General features: G+C 33.9%; 1 protein-coding gene across 12 annotated transcripts in view; it reads right to left on the bottom strand.

Annotated features, from left to right (window-relative positions):
* Positions 1-20,116, bottom strand: part of LOC138693211 (uncharacterized) — a 693,974-nt gene that overhangs the window by 90,500 nt on the left and 583,358 nt on the right. For 7 of the 12 annotated variants that reach the window (XR_011330245.1, XR_011330244.1, XR_011330251.1 and 4 more), the window contains one exon: positions 1,454-1,605. The exons of 4 other annotated variants lie outside the window; for them this stretch is intronic. Coding sequence is in view for 3 of the 8 variants with exons in the window: in XM_069816997.1 (XP_069673098.1) it covers positions 1,487-1,605 (119 nt within the window). In the remaining 5 variants the exon portion in view is untranslated. Of the gene's footprint in view, positions 1-1,392; positions 1,606-20,116 lie in introns of those variants that run through there. One more of the 12 variants, XM_069816995.1, reaches the window with a different exon arrangement.

Genomic DNA, 20,116 nt, shown 5'->3' with positions numbered 1-20,116 from the left:
TAATCTTTCAGTTGTTACCCTTAACAACACGCATCCCTTATTCATCTGTCGTAAAAAATCTTGGTTTCTTTTTTGATAATAATCTAAGTTGGAATTTTCAAGTTAAAGAAACGATAAAAAAATCTGTTCCTCCATTCACTGTTTGAGTCGCTTGAGAAACTTCTTGCCCCTGCAACTAAAACTTACCCTAGTACAAACCCTAGTAATGCCGCACTTCGATTATTGTGATGTTTTGTTAAGTGATCTAAGTTCTGAACTGTCAGTCAAGTTACAGCGAGCTCAGAACATGTGCGTCAGATACTTGTGCAACATCCGACGATATGATCACATATCACCGTCCTTCGCAAGTCTTTCGTGGCTCCGACTTAAAGAACGCAGAACTTTACACTCTTTGTCTTTACTCTTTCGAATTCTGCACACCTTAACACCAAATTACCTTTCGTCTCGTTTCTCTTATCTATACTCTAACCACGACGTAAATACCAGATCACTTATCTGTGGCACGCTAAGTATACCTCTTCATAGAACATCTTGTTATTCATAATCTTTTACAGTATCCACCTCGCGACAATGGAATTCCTTGTCACAAAGTATTAGGGGCTGCAAGACATTAAACATCTTTAAAACCTTATTAGCATTTCACTCCAATCATACTGATTTAAACTATCACTGACTACATTGTTACTTCTTTCTTTAGACATCATCCTAATAGTGCTGTATTTTCAAAATTGTCTCATAATAATCTCTTTCTATTATCTAATATTATTTGAAATATATATATTAATATTCTATGTATTTTAGCTTAATTCTGCTACACAGTTTATTTCAGTGTTTAATTAATAGTTCATAGTATTTTGTTGTTTAACTCGTAAATAACTCTTCTATACATGTAACTCTCATCTAAATCAAATTGTTGAATTCTTTGTAAGTTCATGCATATGTATATACACTTTTTGCTGGTTGAGTGGAAGAGAAGGCCTTATAGCCTTAACTCTGCCAGCTAAAATAAATTATTATTATTATTATTATTATTATTAGTATTATTATTATTATTATTTTGTTATTATTCTTCTTCTGGTAGGTTATTTCTGTTTTCACCACTGAACCGCAACTAACGCAAAAAAAAATATAATCACCTAAGGTCTTCTATCATTCAGAAGCCTCTTTTTTAAACATTTGTAGTGGAACTGACTTTAAAACATAATCCTATTTCTCTTCTATCCCATAAAGCTTTGTAAATTTGACTGTTGTTCATTGTTCTGTTTTAATGATGATCCTTGTCATTTTCAGTTTTTTTTTTATCTTGCAAAGTACACATATATCATAATGAAAAAAGAGTCCTAAACCTTAGTTAGCAAGGCTGAACAAGAATTCTGGAACTAAGGAAGTGACTTAGGATTTAATATAATTTTTATTGGACTGAAATATATTTCTAATGTTAGGAGAGACAAACCTTTCTGTAATATCAATTTCTAACCATCCATAGTTAGGTATCAAGATACTGATCAGCTGTAATGTTGATTGATGGTTGCTGACTTGATATGATGGGTTGTGCAGTTGAAGATTGTGACTGCTGTGATAGATTCTCAGTCTTCATTGGCATACCTATAACAAAATAGAATATTAAACGCAAATTGTGGCAAGTATTTTATAAAGTATTCTCTGTGCCCAGGAGAAAAATTCTATCTTCTTTTTTTTCCATTCAAGAAAACTTTATTGTATAAAATATACATTACAGTTTAGCTGATAATGTAATAAAACAAACATATGGAACATGTTTTCGGGGAGCCATCCTGTGATGATCCCAACATTAAAATAATTTTACACTTTTACAATATTAAATCTCTGTGTCTTTTCCTTTTTAGTCTTCGAAACGATAGAGTAGGTGGGTAATTTCCTGCACTTTGCCGGATTAGAAGATTTTCATGATCATCGAAAGAACTGTATAGTCTTCTGATGCTATTGCGGAGGATTGTGTTCACCTTCGGAAATCCTAAATCAGAATACAGTGTGGTGTTTCGCACATACCAGGGTGCGCCTGTTATTAATATAAGACAGCGATTTTGGATGGGTTTTATCCTCTTAAATTGACTGTGAGAAACAGAACTCCAAATTGAAGAGCTATATTGCCAGATGGGTCTGATTAATGAAGTATATAATGATCCATTTATATTGTATTGGTAGTGCTGTTTTCTGAGACATGGGCTTCATTCTATAGATGTGATATCTACTATTTCAGAAATGTGACACTGCCATGTTAGTTTGGTATCAAGAGTGAGGCCAATATATCTAACAGACTGAGATTCTGAAACAGAGACTCCTCCCAATGTTATTGGTTCATAGAAAACATTCTTCTTGTAAGTAAAGGTGACAACTTTAGATTTTAGAGGGTTCATGATAATTCTGCAATTGTTGCAGTTAATATGAATATCTTCACAGAAGTCTTGAAGTTGCCTAACTGCCATTTCAGCAGTGCCTTTGCTGAGAATTGAAATGTCATCTGCAAAGTGAGCCATTGAGAGTTTATCGTGAACTGGAAAATCAAACGTATGAATAACACCAGAGGAGCTGGGATGCGACTTTGATTGTGTTGATTCATATTTAACAGAAAAATTGCGATTACATAAATTCGACTTGATAATTCTAAAATGAGTGTCAGAGATATTATTTTTAATCTTGTAGAGCAAACCATCATACCAAACGTTGTCAAAGGCTTTTTCTGTGTCAAGGAACACACTCAGGCAGACTAATTTTTCTTCATAACTATCAAGAATTGAGCCGTTGCGAGCAGAAGTGGTGTAAGTCAAAATTGAGTAACGAGGTTTAAAGTAAAATTTCTGTAAAATACAGCGCAAAGTAGCAATTACTATGTCCTTCGTGCTATTCGGTGACTATTAATAGTTTAAATAAATTGAATATTAATTGCTACTTTTCGCTGTACTTTACAGAATGTTTACTTTAACCCTCATTACCCATTTTTGACTTACACCACTTCTGCCCTCAACGGCTCAATTGTAAAGTTGTGGGCATGAATGATGTGATCTAAATCCAAACTGCGAAGCTGGCTATATTTCTTATACTTGTTTTAATAGCTGTGTCAGGAACAAACGTTCAAATATTTTAGAAAATAGAGGAAGTAAACGTATTGGCCTATAGCTCTTAGGGTCACTTTTATCTAGCCTATACCAGATTTCGGAATCAAGACCACTATGACATGTTTCCTTTTTTGAGGGAAATAACTCAAACGAAGAATCCCATTATATATTTGTGTTAATTGTACTGAGGTTGTACCTCGGAAAAAACCCAACCAGGTAATCAGCCCAAGCGGGGATCGAACCCGCAGCCGAGCGCAACTTCAGACCGGCAGGCAAGCGCCAACTGACTGAGCCACGCCTCGTATATTCTTTTAGATCAACGACGTATAAAATTCTTGTAGGCTTCTAAACTAAAATTAATGAGAATCATATATTTACTATATAGCATAAAAATATCAAATAAATTACACAAAACTATGTTTCTGATGGGTTATCATTGTATTCTGCAAACCTATAACTTGCTAGCCGCTTGGATGCTACTGTCGCGCCATCTGTAAAACGTTGGTATATTTTATAGTTATGGAGTTGCGCGACTGTTATATTAGACTGTGCTGTCTAAATATAAACATGAATATGCCTAACCTCGTGTAACCTAACGTAACCAGTCCTTGCGTTTCGTCGTGTTGGCGGCATGGTCGAAAGTTTTCGTGCCTTTTCTCCAATCTAGCATGGTGTTATTGTATTTTAGTTACGTCTTGAACATAGACGTTTAAATCTAGTCAATGTGGATAGGAAGGACGTCTCAAAATAAGTTAAAAACAACAGTAGTTACGTCATGTCAGGAGAAGGCAAGCGTGACTCAAGTTAACATCTCCTGTTGAGAGTCGCGCAATTTGTTCCACACTGCAGCAGAACGCAGTTGTAGATGCAAGCAGTGTTGTCAGATTGTCAAGAGTATTAAAGTATTGAAAATTCCCCACACTTTCACTACGATGAAGGAGGCAAGTTGCATATTTTTTAATTTTGAGTGGGCGAGGTTCCAGCTTCTTAAATATTGAAAGGCCAGAATCCTACTTCTAAATATTTGAGCGGTGGGAGGAAGTATTTCCCCCCGTGAAGTCGGTGCCTATGTTGTGTATTCCAGGAAATAATGTGCAGAGTCTCTGTTGTTCGCTGAGGAGTAGAGTAAAGCTACTCTTCATTGTTCAGTACACTCTTTTAACACTTGTATATTCACTGATTAACAATAACTTCTTTACTGTGTAAATATTATAAAAATACCTCGAAACTATTCGGCCAGGTATTTGTATAATATTAATACAGTAAAGAAGTTATTCTTTCATTCATAGTGTTCTGCCCAAGGGCAGTCTTTCATATTTTCTGCCTTCCTCTTTGTCTCCTCATATGATCCATGTATCTTAATGTCGTCTATCATCTATATCTTCTTCTGCCCCGAACTCTTCTTCAGTTCACCATTCGTTCCAGTGCATCCTTCAGTAGGCAGTTTATTCTCAACCAGTGACCCAGCAATTCCTTTCCCTCTTTCAGATTAGTTTCAGCACCATTCTTTCTTCATCCACTCTTTCAAATACAGCTTCGTTTTTTATTCTGTCTCTCCACTTCACATGCTCCATATCCACATTTCAAAAGCTTCTAGTCGCTTCTCTTCACTTCGTCGTAATGTCCATGTTTCTGTGCCATAAAATGCTACACTCCACACAAAGCACTTCACTAGTCTCATCCTTAAGAAGTTATTGTTAATCAGTGAAGAATTTCGTCACATTATGTGTAAAGAAACGAGTTCAACTAAACTGGAGGTGGGGAACTGGTGACTCGTCAATAAATCGACTTACCAAATAAAATTTAATAGATATGAACCTATTACTAATATCAATATACGTAGGAGGGACCCGAAGGTTTTCACTGCAGCCTGAGGCTTATTGTGTTTACCACTCCTATTCAGTGAAGGATTGGACACCCGAACGTCCGCGCTCTAGTACAAGTACAGCATGTCGCACTGTGAACTCCTAGGCTATTGTATGGATGATAATGATATATGAATTAATTATGGCGAAATGAGTCCGGAAGTTACACAGCAATTCTGTTTCAATTAATTGACGGAAAATCCCGGAAATACCACAACCACGCAACTTCTCCCAACCAGGTTTTATACCCGGGTCCGCTCGTTTAACGGCCAGACGCGCTAACTGTTACTCCACAGCGGTGGATAATATCAACCTTAGAAATTTCATAACCAATAACCATACTAATAACTTACTTCAATACAAAAATTATGTACTAAATTTAATCTAGGCTAACACTAAAGTTAGAACAATTGAGTTATTCCTAAAAGAAATCCTTAAAAATTATCCAATAACTAGTAAATTAATGAGTTGCCTAAAAAGAAAACAGACAGCTGTGACCATAAATATTAAAGTCGCAACTGTATTTAAAAGAGGCATAAAATGGTGGTGATTATTGAGCATGTTTTACAAATATGGAGGAAGGAATTTTTTTGAGATAATAAGAAAAATCCAACTGGCTAAAAAGAGTCTATAGAGTGGACAGCTTGGCATGCACAGCGCTATGAGTGGTGCCTAGATGAAATACGGTAGCCATTTAATAAACTCTCTCTGTTGTATAATTTCGTCTGTTTTCCATGTGTTGCATACGGATATGACAGCCAGAAAAAAAAGAAAGAAATGTCTGCTTCCTGTGTGCTAAATATAGGCCTAACTGAAGTAGCAGAAAAAAAAAGACAAAGGATGTATCATATTTCAGCCAAATTTTATGAAGTTAAGGCATAGTTTTGCTAATTAGCAGCATTTTGTTGCATGCGTAAATTTGTAGCAAAGCCCAGTATACCCTCTATAGTATGTACATTTGTCTTATTTTGCAGGTTCACTTGGAAAAATAAGGAACTGATGAAACATTGGGTAATACACATGAAACCAGGCTAATGGTTTCTCACTGAGCATAGCTTTCTGTGTTCACGACACTTCAAAAATAAATATATAAGTACTGTCTTCCTCCGATGAGTTTAGTGCTGGGACCTGAGGTATTCTTGTCATCGGTGCGGGGGGATTGCAGGTAGATTCTTTTGTTGCTACAGCTAAGCCGAGCCGAGCGGAGTGGGAAGTATTAATCGTCCAAAAATATGCAGTCTTCACTTTGTAGTACTGTGTGAATATTTCATATACATATTGTTTACCTAGGCCTATGTGATTTTGTTATAAATATATTAAATATATTGTTGCAATTTTTGCTCAAACATCTCCCTGATGTTAGCTATGTTAATATTATATGAATTACTCATATTAAATATTTCACCGTTACAAGTCATTTTTAAGGAAACATGCTGTGGAAAATGGTCAACGAGACGAGTAGATATTTTAGCGTACAATGCTGACACTAAACAGGGCATCATTATGGACCCCACGATACGTTTTGAAGTAAAATGTCATCAGTCAGCCGAGGTCCACCCTGAGAAGAAGTCGATCTATGAGCCTACAGTCAATTATTTCAAGCTGAAATCTGCCTTAATTCACGTTGAGGTATTCGGCTTGCTCATAGGTGCTCGAGGGACTATACCAGCTTTTTTCGAAGAATTTCGACGGCAGTTTGCTCTGCCAACATCTCTGAGGGATGACATTGTGATAATAGTGTTAAAAAATCCTGCCAATTCCTAATTAATCACATGGTGCCACATTAATAGCAATTGTAATTTTTCACGCGCTTTTCTTTGTTTCCCTTTTTTAAAACTTAATATCTATATTTACATATCGTCGTTCCAATGGTAAAGTTGCGAAACTGCAAAATCACAATTTTACAGTATGGGCAAAAAACACTTTTAATTGCATATTAAAAATCAGGTTTTATAGCTATTCAGTTGAAACCAACGCAAGACAAACTATTTTTTTGACCTCTTTATAATGATATCACTTAGTGTAACCAATTATGAGAGCTTACGCCCTAAAAAGCAGATTCGCAACTTTACTAATGTGACAGACGATACCTGTACATGTAATAGTAAATTTGCGAATCTGTTTTAAGATTGTTGTGTTTATTATAGCTATGAAAAACATAAAAGGCTTTAATTCCAATACACATTTCACTTAAAATTAGTGGCCTATAATAATAATAATAATAATAATAATAATAATAATAATAGCTTTACTCTTAACCAAAATAGAAACACAACATTATTACAAGTGCAAAAAATATTTTTATGTGGCATAAAATGTCTTAAGCTATAGTGAAAAACACTATCACTCGTCGCTGTCAGATTCTTCCAACGCATCAGGTACAGGTAAGACATCACGGGCATCAGACAATGATGGTAAATTTGCGTAGAAGGCATGATAATTTCTTGGAATGAGCAAATCTGTGCATAATTTTATCAGATCCCTTTTCTTCGCAGCAGAGATTTTGAATCTGCTGGAGTATAGATGTACAGATTGTGATGATTGTGGACGGCCCCTTCTCCTCACAAGTGCCAATTCTTGAAACTCTTGAGCTGTGTAGTCAGTTTTTATGAAGACTGTGTCTTTTTTCTCCTTTCGATACTGTAGCCAAACTGCATCACGGAAATTCACTTTTTCTCTTCCATTTGAGGAATTACGCCACTGAAAATATTCTTTGGTGCTATTGAAGTCTTCAAAGTCGTCATGCAGAAGGGTTAACACTTCGTAAGGTCGTGGATTTGCGCGAGCTGTTCTCATCACTTGCGCCCATCCATCTGGAGTATAAATAGGGATAGCTTTTGATTTCTGTTCAATTTTTGAATGAGTGGAGTCGCATTCCATTTGGCTGTGGCCAGGTTCAAAAAATGCGTGGCCAATAAGCTGTGTGGTTGAATGATTTCTTAGAATATGAAGACACATACTAGCAAAAGTGGCATTTTTCTGCTGGCCAGCACAGCTGTCAGACATCATCCTAACATGTTGTATTCCACGTTTAGCCATCAAGTATTTGTAAATGCAAGTGGAGATTTCTATACTTCCCCGTTTTCCCTCTGTCTCATCCCAAGTAAAACAGTTCACGTCTTGATTCCCAAGATTGTATATGGTGAGATTGTAGACGGTAAGTTATCTCACATAGAAAAATGGTCCAGCAGCTCCTTTGGGAGTGTTGAGAACCGCTTGTAAATCACAGTTGAATGAAATTACTTTAGAAGTACAATTTACTACCGTAACATAACTTAAAATTCGGTAACTCTAAAAAAAAAACAGTCTTATTATTAGCATTCACAACTACCGCGGCGATACACAATTTCGAATGACAGTGACATAAAATTAATAATGCAATTGTTGCCTATGAAGTCACGAATCAAAATAATTAAACATATCTTAGAGAATGTACTGGTCAATTTCATTCTAGAAAATACGGTATTACATTACCTATGGTAGTTTGAAAGACATGGGTTCCTTATGTATTTACTTTCTGTCTCACAGAACAACAAATATAGATTCCTTGCTCCAATTAGTGTAAAAGATGTGAACTAGAAGCCTCCCCTAATTAGAAAAAAATACTATCGTGTTACACACTAATATCAACCTTCTTGAATTAAAATGTCTCTGATAATAATACGTTCGCAAATTTACTGTGGTCAGTCTCCGCAATAATCCGGCGAAAGCTTCTGTGGTAAAGATGCGAAACTGACTATTCGCAAATTTACCATGGTTGAAGTTCCTTGATCTCACAGTTTCGTAAAACTGTTATTAGTGATTCCAGGAACAGTTATTTTTGTACACTTTCCAAAATTTACCAAAGTGTGCCTTGAGTAGTAACAAAAAAAAATGTTAAAATCCAAATTTCTCCAAAAATGCAGACTCGCAACTTTACCATTGGAACGACGATAATGTATAATAATTTTTTTTGAGGATATACTGAGTCCGTAAGGGATATCCCTCAATATGGCGGGCAGTTTATTATTATTATTATTATTATTATTATTATTATTATTATTATTATTATTATTTTAAATTGATTACTTTACAAATTTAATTCAATTCTACTAATCACTAAATTTTATAGTATGATTCTTCTTTTCATTTATATTATTGTAGTTTTATTATGATTTTTATGTTTATTTATTTTATTGTATTTGTACTTCTGATGGTGTTATGGCTTTAACTTCACCAGAATAAATAAATAATAGACTAAATAAATAAATAAAATATTCTACAATACTTTACTTCTCTGAACACGTAAGTACTTTTATTTATTTTATTATATTTGTATTTCTGATGGTGTGATGGCCTTAACTTCACCAGAATAAATAAATAATAGACTAAATAAATAAATAAAATGTTCTACAATACGTTCCTTCTCTGAACACGTAAGTACGAATGGTTGTATCTCTATCTCGCCAAAAATACGTTAGAAAACTAATAGGCATACTGCTCTCGTAAATTGGGCGAATGTTTTCAGTATGATTGTACTTCCTTCCAGATTGGCGATGTCACTGTTCCCTCCCACTCCAGTACCGCGCTAGACTAGTCGGAACCGCATTCCTCTCAGCCCTAAACTCCTCAGAGGATGACAGTAGGTACTTAACAAATGCGATAGATGCCTGGTGCCCAGCGAAGTACCTAGACTACAACTTTTTAATATCCTGCTCATCTTCATTTGGAACTTCGTCTTATATGCTTTTGAGTGCTTTATTAAAGAACGAAATTGTGTAATGTCCTTTATTTGTGCTCTTATGTCCTTGCTTCTTAGAGAAGACAGTGAGTTATGGCCTATAATAAGTAGGCGTATAGGCCTATTTCGGAGACAAACGATAAACCAAATAAATGATTCACAAGTAATAAACTTACATTAAATACAAATAAAACCACTTAATTCCATTTAAAACCCCCTTAAAACCTAATAGCAATACAATATTAAAATAGTATTTCGACATTGACATCCAAAATTCTGCAAAACTCTCGGGTACGCCATATTATTGTTGGCAGTGTTTGACTGGAGGGACAGGAAAGATCATAATTGAAGACCTCCCGTGAAAAAGGATGTAACATCAAATTTTTAAAATATGTTTTGTAGATGGAAAAGATAATTTTAAAGCAGTTATTTATAACAAATTATTACGCATTTGTTTAGCCAAATGATCGTATTGCCCCTGAAATATGTCCCTGAAATTATTTTCCTTTCGCCTGGGACATGAATTACAGTTTTCTTAGTTACATCCTAATTCCGAGGAGATCTTCAGTTATGTGCTATTGCAAGAAAAAAAAAAAAACTAAAAGCGTGTTGTGATGTTCATATTTTAGTCAAGTTACATGCTTAGAGATAAAGATTGTTCAACGCAGTTAGGGCCAACTTTCATTCTATAATATCTTATGGTATCTTAGTTTTGCAACTTGTAGAGACTGGGAAACAACTGAAATAATTATCGGAATCATTCTCGTTCATTTTATAGGCAATCTTGCAGATAGCATTTTAAAAACTTCAGAATATTAGCATTTCTTTCAGTATATTTTCTGTAACTCTTGTCGTACGTACATGACAATTCTAGTCAGTTATTTAGATCATTGTTAAGCTTTCCTTCTAAGAATAGCTCAAGTGTTTTAAATTTAGCGTTATCCTTACATCAAATCTCGTACATGAAATTCTGTATTTTGAAATAAGTTACTAGCACGTAGGTCAAAATTTTACAGGTTTTTATACTTCACTTGAAGTGATTTATGTAAATATTTCGTTGACAAAATTTTTGACTCGACCCTTACTATGTTTTGGGCGCTCATTAAATGACGGACGCACTTTCAATTTGCTTCAAATATGGAGGTGAAACAGCCACTTTATAAACTCTTTCTAACTCGTTTTTCAGACGAAGAGAGGTGTAGCGGAAACTATACAGAAAATTGAAAATGTAATATATCCAATTGCATTAAATTCTTTGTAATCGATTATGTCTATGTTCGATGTGTAACATGCGAATGAGTGGAATATCTTTTATTGCTTAAACAGAATCAACGAACTAAAAGTAAGAATATAGAGTGGCGATTGCGCCGCCATCTTAGAAACACTTTAAACCTATGTCCACCATGTCTACAAATGGGCGTATAAGATTAGATGGAAAGGGATAGTCCAGTTTAGGAAGTATAACATGCCGCATCTTGTGAATCTTATTTAAGATTGTAATGACTCATATACCCCATTTTTACTAACACTTCTTTGTTTTTAACAGTGGTCAGGAAATCTATCCAGCAACATTTTATTCTACACATCTTACATTGACATTGAAGTTTTAAGATGTAAAACAAGTCGGCGTGGTTCCTATAGGATGCGCCTATAGTATATAACATGTTGTAATTGTGAATCTTATTTTATATCGCAGTAACTCGTATATTCCATTCTTACTAATAATTTTATTTTTAATAGTCGTCAGTAAACTCAAGCCTAGAAGTCTCTTTCCTTTATAAAAGAGATAGAAAATCGAAGATGGTTTTTATTGCATTGGCCAGCAAACGTCTTCTCTCGTTTACAAAATAAGCGCATTTATTCTCGAAGTGTGCAGAACACAGAATACTAAGAGTTGTGGGATACCATTTATTTCTCTTCAGTTTTGAAACCACTGTTTCGTTAACAAATCATTTCCCAACGGAAATCTGTAAAAATAATATATAGTAATATCAAATTATAGATAAATACTTACTTGAAATACGGTATATACCGGTATTCTTTGTTTTGTTACTTCGTTTGCTACTGTTATAAGCAGAACACACAAGAGCTATCTTAATTAGAGGATTTAAAAATCTCAACGTGTGTATACGAGTACACCTCCTTCTGCTAAGGGAGCTGACCAGTTAAAAATATGACGGCCGGTAGTTATGCTAGTACCGCCAGAACGGTGATACAGACGTGTTCGCCACTCTGTATTATTACTTCTACCTCATTGAACAGAATTATATTCGAAATTAATTGAATCATAACTTCGGAAGCGTGTGTTTTTGTACATAGAGTTAATGTAATTTTAAATACATGGCATTCAAGAGGAATGCTGACGCTGTTTTGTAAGGTCAGGTATGTGATAAAATGTGAACATGTTGTTTGTTAATTAATATTAGAGGAGAAAAATTCGTTCCGGCGCCGGGGATCGAACCCGGGTCCTTGGTTCTACGAATCAAGCGCTCTGACCACTGAGCTACGCCGAATTCAATCCACAGCACCGGACCGAATTCCTCTCCTTTAGTGTTTCCCTTTGTGGCTTTACTCCTAGTTAGGCATATATGTTGACGTTTATGTACAATGTCAACTGCCATTACACCAGGGGCGCACTCAGCTGAGTGACTTATTTGGCCGGGATTCCGCAGTTGACATTGTACATAAACGTCAACATATATGCCTAACTAGGAGTAAGGCCACAAAGGGAAACACCGAAGGAGAGGAATTCGGTCCGGTGCTGTGGATTGAATTCGGCGTAGCTCAGTGGTCAGAGCGCTTGGTACGTAGAACCAAGGACCCGGGTTCGATCCCCGGCGCCGGAGCGAATTTTTCTCCTCTAATATTAGTTTTCAATATCACAGATATTATTCTGTAGGACAAATTAATAAATCCATAATATGTTGTTTGTTGTTTAGTCAACTGTCCGAAGACAGGTCTGAATTTCAGAAGCGGTACCAAGAAAGCACCACTTATGAGGCAACTAGGCCAGAAGATAATGGGCATGGTAGCGAATTCCTTTGCATATAGCGCTGAGTAGCTACATATTCCACTAATCAGACTTCAGATGTATACTAACAATATCTTCTTTCTCTGACACATATCATGAAGTGAGATATACGGCCTAATAATAGGTGTAGCTTACACATCAGCGGCAACTAGCTGCAAAAGCACAGTGACAGTATCAGTGGAGTGGTTCCGACTTCGATTCACGTTAAGTGAAACTTAATTTATTTTGTGCCATATTATTGTACGTTCGGCTTTTCTGACGGAATTTAATTTTGGACCTGTTCTTTGGACGTTCAAAACAAGAGAGGCAGAGAATTGTTTATTCCTTGATGTAGTACCTCACGGTAAGCGATGCCATTTCAACATTCTTTTTTAACCCGTTTGCATTTATAAGCATTTCGCGAAATGCTTATAAATGCAAACGGGTTAAAGCGTCGTCGTTCTTAGTGGTGTAGCAGATATAAGCCATTGGATCCGAGGTGCGAGAGATTCAAACTTCAATAGAAGATACCATACGCAATATGGTTTCCTTCGGAGGAGAATAAGGTTGGGGTTGCCGGATCTTAGCTGTATGACACGTAAAAGAACCCTGTCCTTGAAACGGAAGCCCAAACAAAAGGTATCGGTCGGTCATTTATCGCCCGCATTGAGTTTCTATGCTAAATGATCTCTGCAGTTGAAAGCATAGTTCAATAAATCACGATTACGTTCTTTATACAGGGATATAATTTTATTTTTACTTCAATTTTTATTGTACCTGAGATTTTGAATGTACTTCACTCCCATCCCCTCTACTAATAAAGTTCCAACCGTCCTCCACACACAACCAAGGCCGCGTATGCAGTCAAAGTCGCCTTACGGTCATAGTAAACAGTACTGAGTTAGTGAGTATAGTACGTTCCAGAAATATGTTCGCGTTTTCCAGTGACGAAAGAGCGTTCAATATTGAATCATATTTTCGCACAGGTAGGCCTACTGTCGTCCGTTTACCTACGTCGCATCCCGGTTTCCCCCACCCGCTTATGTCTTAGATCTTTTCTGAAAACATTAATTTCTGTTAGGAATTGGAAGTCTACGTAATATTATACAATTTCTGTTTAAAATAAATTAAATAAAAGGGCCTCGTTAATTAATTAAGTGCCACGTGATTTCCCTTCTTTCTACAGCCCTGCGACAGAACTACTTGGACGGACAGTAGATAGCATGTCTAAGTAATTTTATCTTTTCGGATCGGGCAGAAGTGAAGATTGAATTTACAGTACGTAAGGTACTCTTTTATAGAGTAGGCACAGAATTATTTCAACATGAGTTACTAGTACGAAGGATGAAACTGGTAATTAGAATTAAGTAAAAATAGTCTATAGTGCGATAACATGCTCAAAAGAACTGAAGCCTGTATCGAAATGAACGGTCGCTATTTTCAAAATTGTGTTTTAATATCCATATTATGATTATTTTTCAATTTAACTTCACTCTCTATATTGTACGCTAATGTGTTGTAGACAGTATAATGTACACTGCATAATGAATACGTCCGAATGGATAACTCAGTTCGTGAGTAAAAACTCTTATTGTGAATACAGTACTGCATTTTGATTACAGAAAAATCTAATGAAAATTATCAAACTCAAAATAACGATAATTCCAAGTTTATGTAAATGGATGAACTACTTTTCTTCTCTCCTATACCTAGTAAAGTGATGTGTTTGTATTTTACGCCAGTATCATCGTACTCCAGTCGTAGAAGGGGCTAGCAATCGGTGTTTCAGGTTCTCAACCGTTAATCCAAAGGTACAGTCAGGTTAATATTAGAAATGGTAATAAAAATAAAATGATGTCCCTGTATAAGTATACGTGTAATGAAAGAGTGAGTGCTTTCGAATTGGTGTCATTATCAAAATGAAAATAGATGTACCATCACATTCACATATTATATAAGGAATTTATTTATTTCTTCCTGCGGAGTTCTGTTTCACTCAGCCAGAAATAAAAGAAGTTACGCAATATTGCAAGTTTAAAAGTTAATATTTGTATTTAAATATACATTTAACAACTGAAGAACTTTCAAAGATTTATAATGGTATATAAGCAGAAATTGAGTAAAGAAGTGCAATCATACTAAATAACAATTGTTGCAAAAATAATGTACTGCCTATGGCTTTGAAATTATTCTCAATTTATTTTATAATAAGCAAGGGATAAGTAAAATAAACTAAAATATTAATTATTGAAGCATACTTCAGAACAGGCAGCAAGGATGGAGATAGAAACTGGAAGTATAATATTGTAGACTGTGAAGTAGAGTTTGTTTGTCGTTTTCCTGATTATGAAAGCTAATCACTGAAAACTTCCGCAAACATCTTAATAATTTGGTTAGTAAATTTATAGAAACCGGATGCACAGAACGGAAAAGGTATGTTGGAAAGGCTACAAAACAAACACAAGATTTAGTTGCAAATGTAAAAGAATAAATACAGAATATTCCTCATAAGTCCTTACAGAGATTCACTCCAGAAATGGGCATTTCCTGCGGAATTCTTAAATTAATTTTTAATTTATATATATCGAGAGATTCATTTTGTTTGTTTATGTAATTATGTTAAACTTTTATTTCATATCCACATGTCGGTCTTAGGCACATAGTGTTATCGGTTTCTCCAGACTTAAGTATTTGTGGATTTTGCTAACATAAAATAAACTGTGTTTTGTTGATTTCTTAATGACACACTGTATACTGCATTTTTATTCCAATATCAGCGACATACCTTTTGCTCATCCTATATTTTCATCAGAACCTCGGCCTCATGCTCTATCCGCATGCATGTGGACAATATTCGCTGTGCTAAGGAGTGACACTGCTTAGGTACAATAAGGACATAGTTAAAAATGCAAGGAAAAGGTTTTTGATGTCACTGTACATATGTTCAATGCACTCTATTTTGAACAATGGCATTCTTTCAACAGCTATTTCGTCTGTAGTCTGCATCTCTATGTGCTCTATAAACACGAGTTAATTAGATATTGGCAATTGGCCTTATAGTGAAAATTTGTGCGTTCTTAACAGACTTTGCTATTCTTGGAAATTTCGGAGAATAGCTCAAGTGTTCCTGGTGAGAGCTTTGGAATTGAAGCTGTCTTTTCCTTATGGTTTGAAATACGTTGTTAAGACTGGGAGATAAACAGAGTACAGATCTAGCATGTAGTCGCAGACTATACAACATTGAGAAATATTTTTCTCATTAGAAAAATTTCTTTCGAATGCTTTTACTATAACCGAGTAATATGAAAATAATATAATTATTTGATTACTAGTAGGCTAAGTACTATTACTGATCACGATTTCAGACATCTTGACTGAGATTCTTTATGCTACTGTATAGTCCAGAAATTGCAAGATAATGCACCAGAATATATCGAATTCAGCATTTAAGATTTAAATTGATAATGTTCAGATTGTTTTCCGATATAACAGATGAACTATGTTAATTTTCAAGGCATTATTTATAACAGGTTGATAGCTTTTAGGCGATAAAAGAACGTTGCGCAGTCGTTTAATAGAGAGTTGACTAGTCTAAATTTACTGTGTTTGCTCAGTCAGGTATAACTTACTTCAATGTGGCTTCAAATTTAACAAATTAAACTGGCACAGTAAAATTGTATGGAATCAACACAATGCCACTTTGGGCAAATACTGATTTCATTAAATATTTTAAATTAAAAAATACAATTGTGAAACCTATTTTTAAAACAGGAGACAAAAATATTATAGATCAATATCATTACTGTCATGTATTTCAAAATTTCTACAAAAATGTATTAAAGTTCGACTAATAAAGTACCTTGATAAACATAAACTAATAAGTGATAATCGATTTGGTTTTCGAAAAAAAATTCAGTACAGGTAATGCTATAGGCCTATATCAAGTTACTAAAAAAATTGTTAGAAAATTAGATCAAGGTAACAATTGCATTGGTATTTTCCTGGACATAAGAAAAGCATTTGATACAGTGAAACATGATATCTTAATTGAGAAATTAGACTTATTAGAAATCAAAGGTAATGCTTTAAAGTTAATAAAATCGTATCTCAACAACAGAATTTATATAACGAAAATTGACAATTATTCAAGCGAACCTTCAATTTATTAATATAGGTTTTTCCCAAGGCACAGTTTTTGACCCTATTGTATTTTTAATATATATTACTGACTTATTAAAACTTGACTTAAAACAATACAATGGTGTTCATTACTCTTATACAAATGACACAGTTTTATTTTTTGGTGGAAAAACCTGGTATGATACTATAATAATTCAAATAATGGATTTAAATTAATAAGAAAATGATTTGACATAAATTTATTATGTTTCTATCAACAAAAATAAAACCTTAATTATTCCACTCTCATTATTATCTGAAAAATGTAATAAATCACCTACATCTATATCAAGTATTTTACATAACTCTGGTTGTTGCCTTATACAATGTGTGAAATATTTAGGTATAATTTTCAACAATAATTTAAAATGGAACCAACACATTAATTACCTCTGTAATAAATTACGTAAGATAATCTTTCAAATCCAAGTTAGAAAATTATCTTATGACGAGTTGCCAAACTACTTACTATTATGAGAAGTGTTGTATTGAATGTTTCCACATATTCACATTTTTTTATGTTCTAGTGATATTTAACTTATTTTATATTTTTGTTTTCATATTTTCCGATAATGGTACTGGTACTAGTATATCGATAATGTGATAAGTTAAGCTGTATATAATCATAATTTTCCTTACTGTGTGTACTTAAAAATATTGTATTCGTTGTATGTTTTGTACTGCACTATTTTATTATTATTATTATTATTATTATTATTATTATTATTATTATTGTTATTATTATTATCATTATTATTATTACTAATCTTATTATTATTAATATTATCACCAATAATTGTCTTATATTTTTATACTTTGTATGTGTCATTTATTTTGACCTGCTGTTCACATTTTATTATACTCTTTTCTTTCTTTTTGTATGTTATATATTATGTCTGATTTCTACTTACTTGTTGTTTACATATTATTATTATTATTATTATTATTATTATTATTATTATTATTATCTTACTCAGTTTTGTGTGTAAAAATTGTAGTGTACTTTCTAAATTTGTAGTGTTTTTTGCAATGCAGTTTTACTCCTGGTTGAGTGTTAGAGAAAGGCCGTATGGCCTTAACTCTGCCAGGTTAAATAAATTATCATTATTATTATTATTATTATTATTATTATTATTATTATACTATTTTGTTTATCGAGGAATTGTCAATGCGATTATTGCCCACAATATACTTAACTTTATTTCAATCGGTAATTATGTGTGGAATTATAGGATGGGGTAGCATATTCAAAACCAATTTTAATCCACTTTATTACAGAAGAAAATAATTAAAATATGCCTTCATAAATCTAAAAAATTGTTTTTAGACTTTAATGTTTTTAAAATAAGACAAATTTATTGTATTGTATTAATAAAATTCATACATAAAAATCGAAATAATTTTGAATTGTATTCTCATAGTTATGATTGTTTGAACCAAAATGCAACACTCTTACAGTATTTAATAATAGTAGTAATTTAGGCCCAAGGACATGCAACAAATTTATATTTAAATATCCTTATCTTGTCAATTCTAATAGTTCTAGAATTAAATTTAGAAAGTTATATATGAATTTTATAAATAATGAAAACTTGCCAATTTAGATTTATATAGTCTTACTGTGTAGTAGACATAAGACAAATTGTATTAGGCCTATATACATCTTAATTTAAATTTAGGAATCCGTCCCTGAGCACAAGTTCTACTCTTTCAGGGGTGAGCTAAAGTTTTATCTGTGTATATTATATTTTATGTTGCAATTATTAGCAAAAATAAATACATTTACATTTCCATTAACATTTTTGCACTGCAATCGACAGAAAGTAATTTAATTTTAAACATCGTATCTCGTGTTAATTTCAAAACTTTCATCTTGAATAATTTTATATGTGATCCGCTTCAGAGATAGAGCCAGAAATCACTTAATGAATTACAGTTTAGTTGATATTAGACAATATTATAAAGCTACTGTGCTATTAATGTGTATACTAATGCAAATCTGTTTTTGCCTGATATGACTGGAGTTTCTACTGTCGCGGACGGTATGGCATAGTTGCGCTCCGCGGTCAATTTGGAGGCCTAGGCATAGCATAATTGCGCCCCAAAGAAATCAGGTAGCAGAAGGGACATGGCATAGTTGCGCCCCGAAGAAATCAGGTAGCAGAATGGACATGGCATAGTTGCGCCCCGATGGGCATAGTACACACGAAAGTGATTGTCATAATATAAACAATTTACTTACAAATATTACAGTGATAGCTGCATTGAAATCAGGTAGGCCTGGCATATGATCAATTTTACTATTTAAAATAACACTTTTTTATCGATCACACACAATAAATGAACTGCATTTCTTGTTTGTACATCGATATCTTAATCCTACGGTACAGGGTTTCGAAAATTGAAACTTAGAACCATTGTGAATTATTAACTCTTTACCCTTTTCACTAAACTTAGCATTCATTTTAAATTAACCTCACTATACGCCACAGACGGTGTGAAAATCATTAATAAAATGTCAAAGACTGCTAAGCCCCCATATTCCAACGGCTCACTCATTTGAATATGTCGGTTAATAAAGTACTGCCAACTTCATGGTGTTCATTTTAACGGTAGGCTATTGATAATCACTGCATAAACAGTAGAGAAACAGTTAATAAAGTACTGCCAACTATATGGTGTTCATTTTAACGGTAGACTATTGATAATCACTGCATAAACAGTAGAAAAACAGTTAGTAAAGTGCTGCCAACTTCATGGTGTTCATTTTAACGCTAGGCTATCGATAATCACTGCATAAACAGTAGAAAAACAGTTAATAAAGTACTGCCAACTTCATGGTGTTCATTTTAACGGTAGGCTATCGATAGGGGAACTAGGTCTAAAATGACATACCTTAAGGAAATCTTGAAAAAAATATGTATTCTTACCAAATTTGTATTGGTCAATTATATAACTAATACTACAACATAAATACTTATATTAAGATCAACAGAAAGTAAAAAATACTGACAATCTTTAAATGAAAGGTATGTTTGAAAATGGACAAACTATGTCATTTTACCCAAGTTACTAGGGTAAAATGACACACTTAAGTTAATTTTTACATAGTTAAAAAAATTGTTAGATACACTTGCACATTCATTGTGTGCCCATGAGAAACATTTCTTGCACTGTAGCCATGTTTCTTCTGGTTTATATTGGCTGTAAAATTCATTGCAGTACAGACAAAGTGCATCGTTCTCAA

The sequence above is a fragment of the Periplaneta americana genome, chromosome 17 (assembly GCF_040183065.1).
Source record: "Periplaneta americana isolate PAMFEO1 chromosome 17, P.americana_PAMFEO1_priV1, whole genome shotgun sequence".
Classification (NCBI taxonomy): Eukaryota; Metazoa; Arthropoda; class Insecta; order Blattodea; family Blattidae; genus Periplaneta; species Periplaneta americana.
The sequence above is the reverse complement of the archived record's forward strand: the minus strand, read 5'-3'. Positions and strand labels throughout refer to the sequence as shown.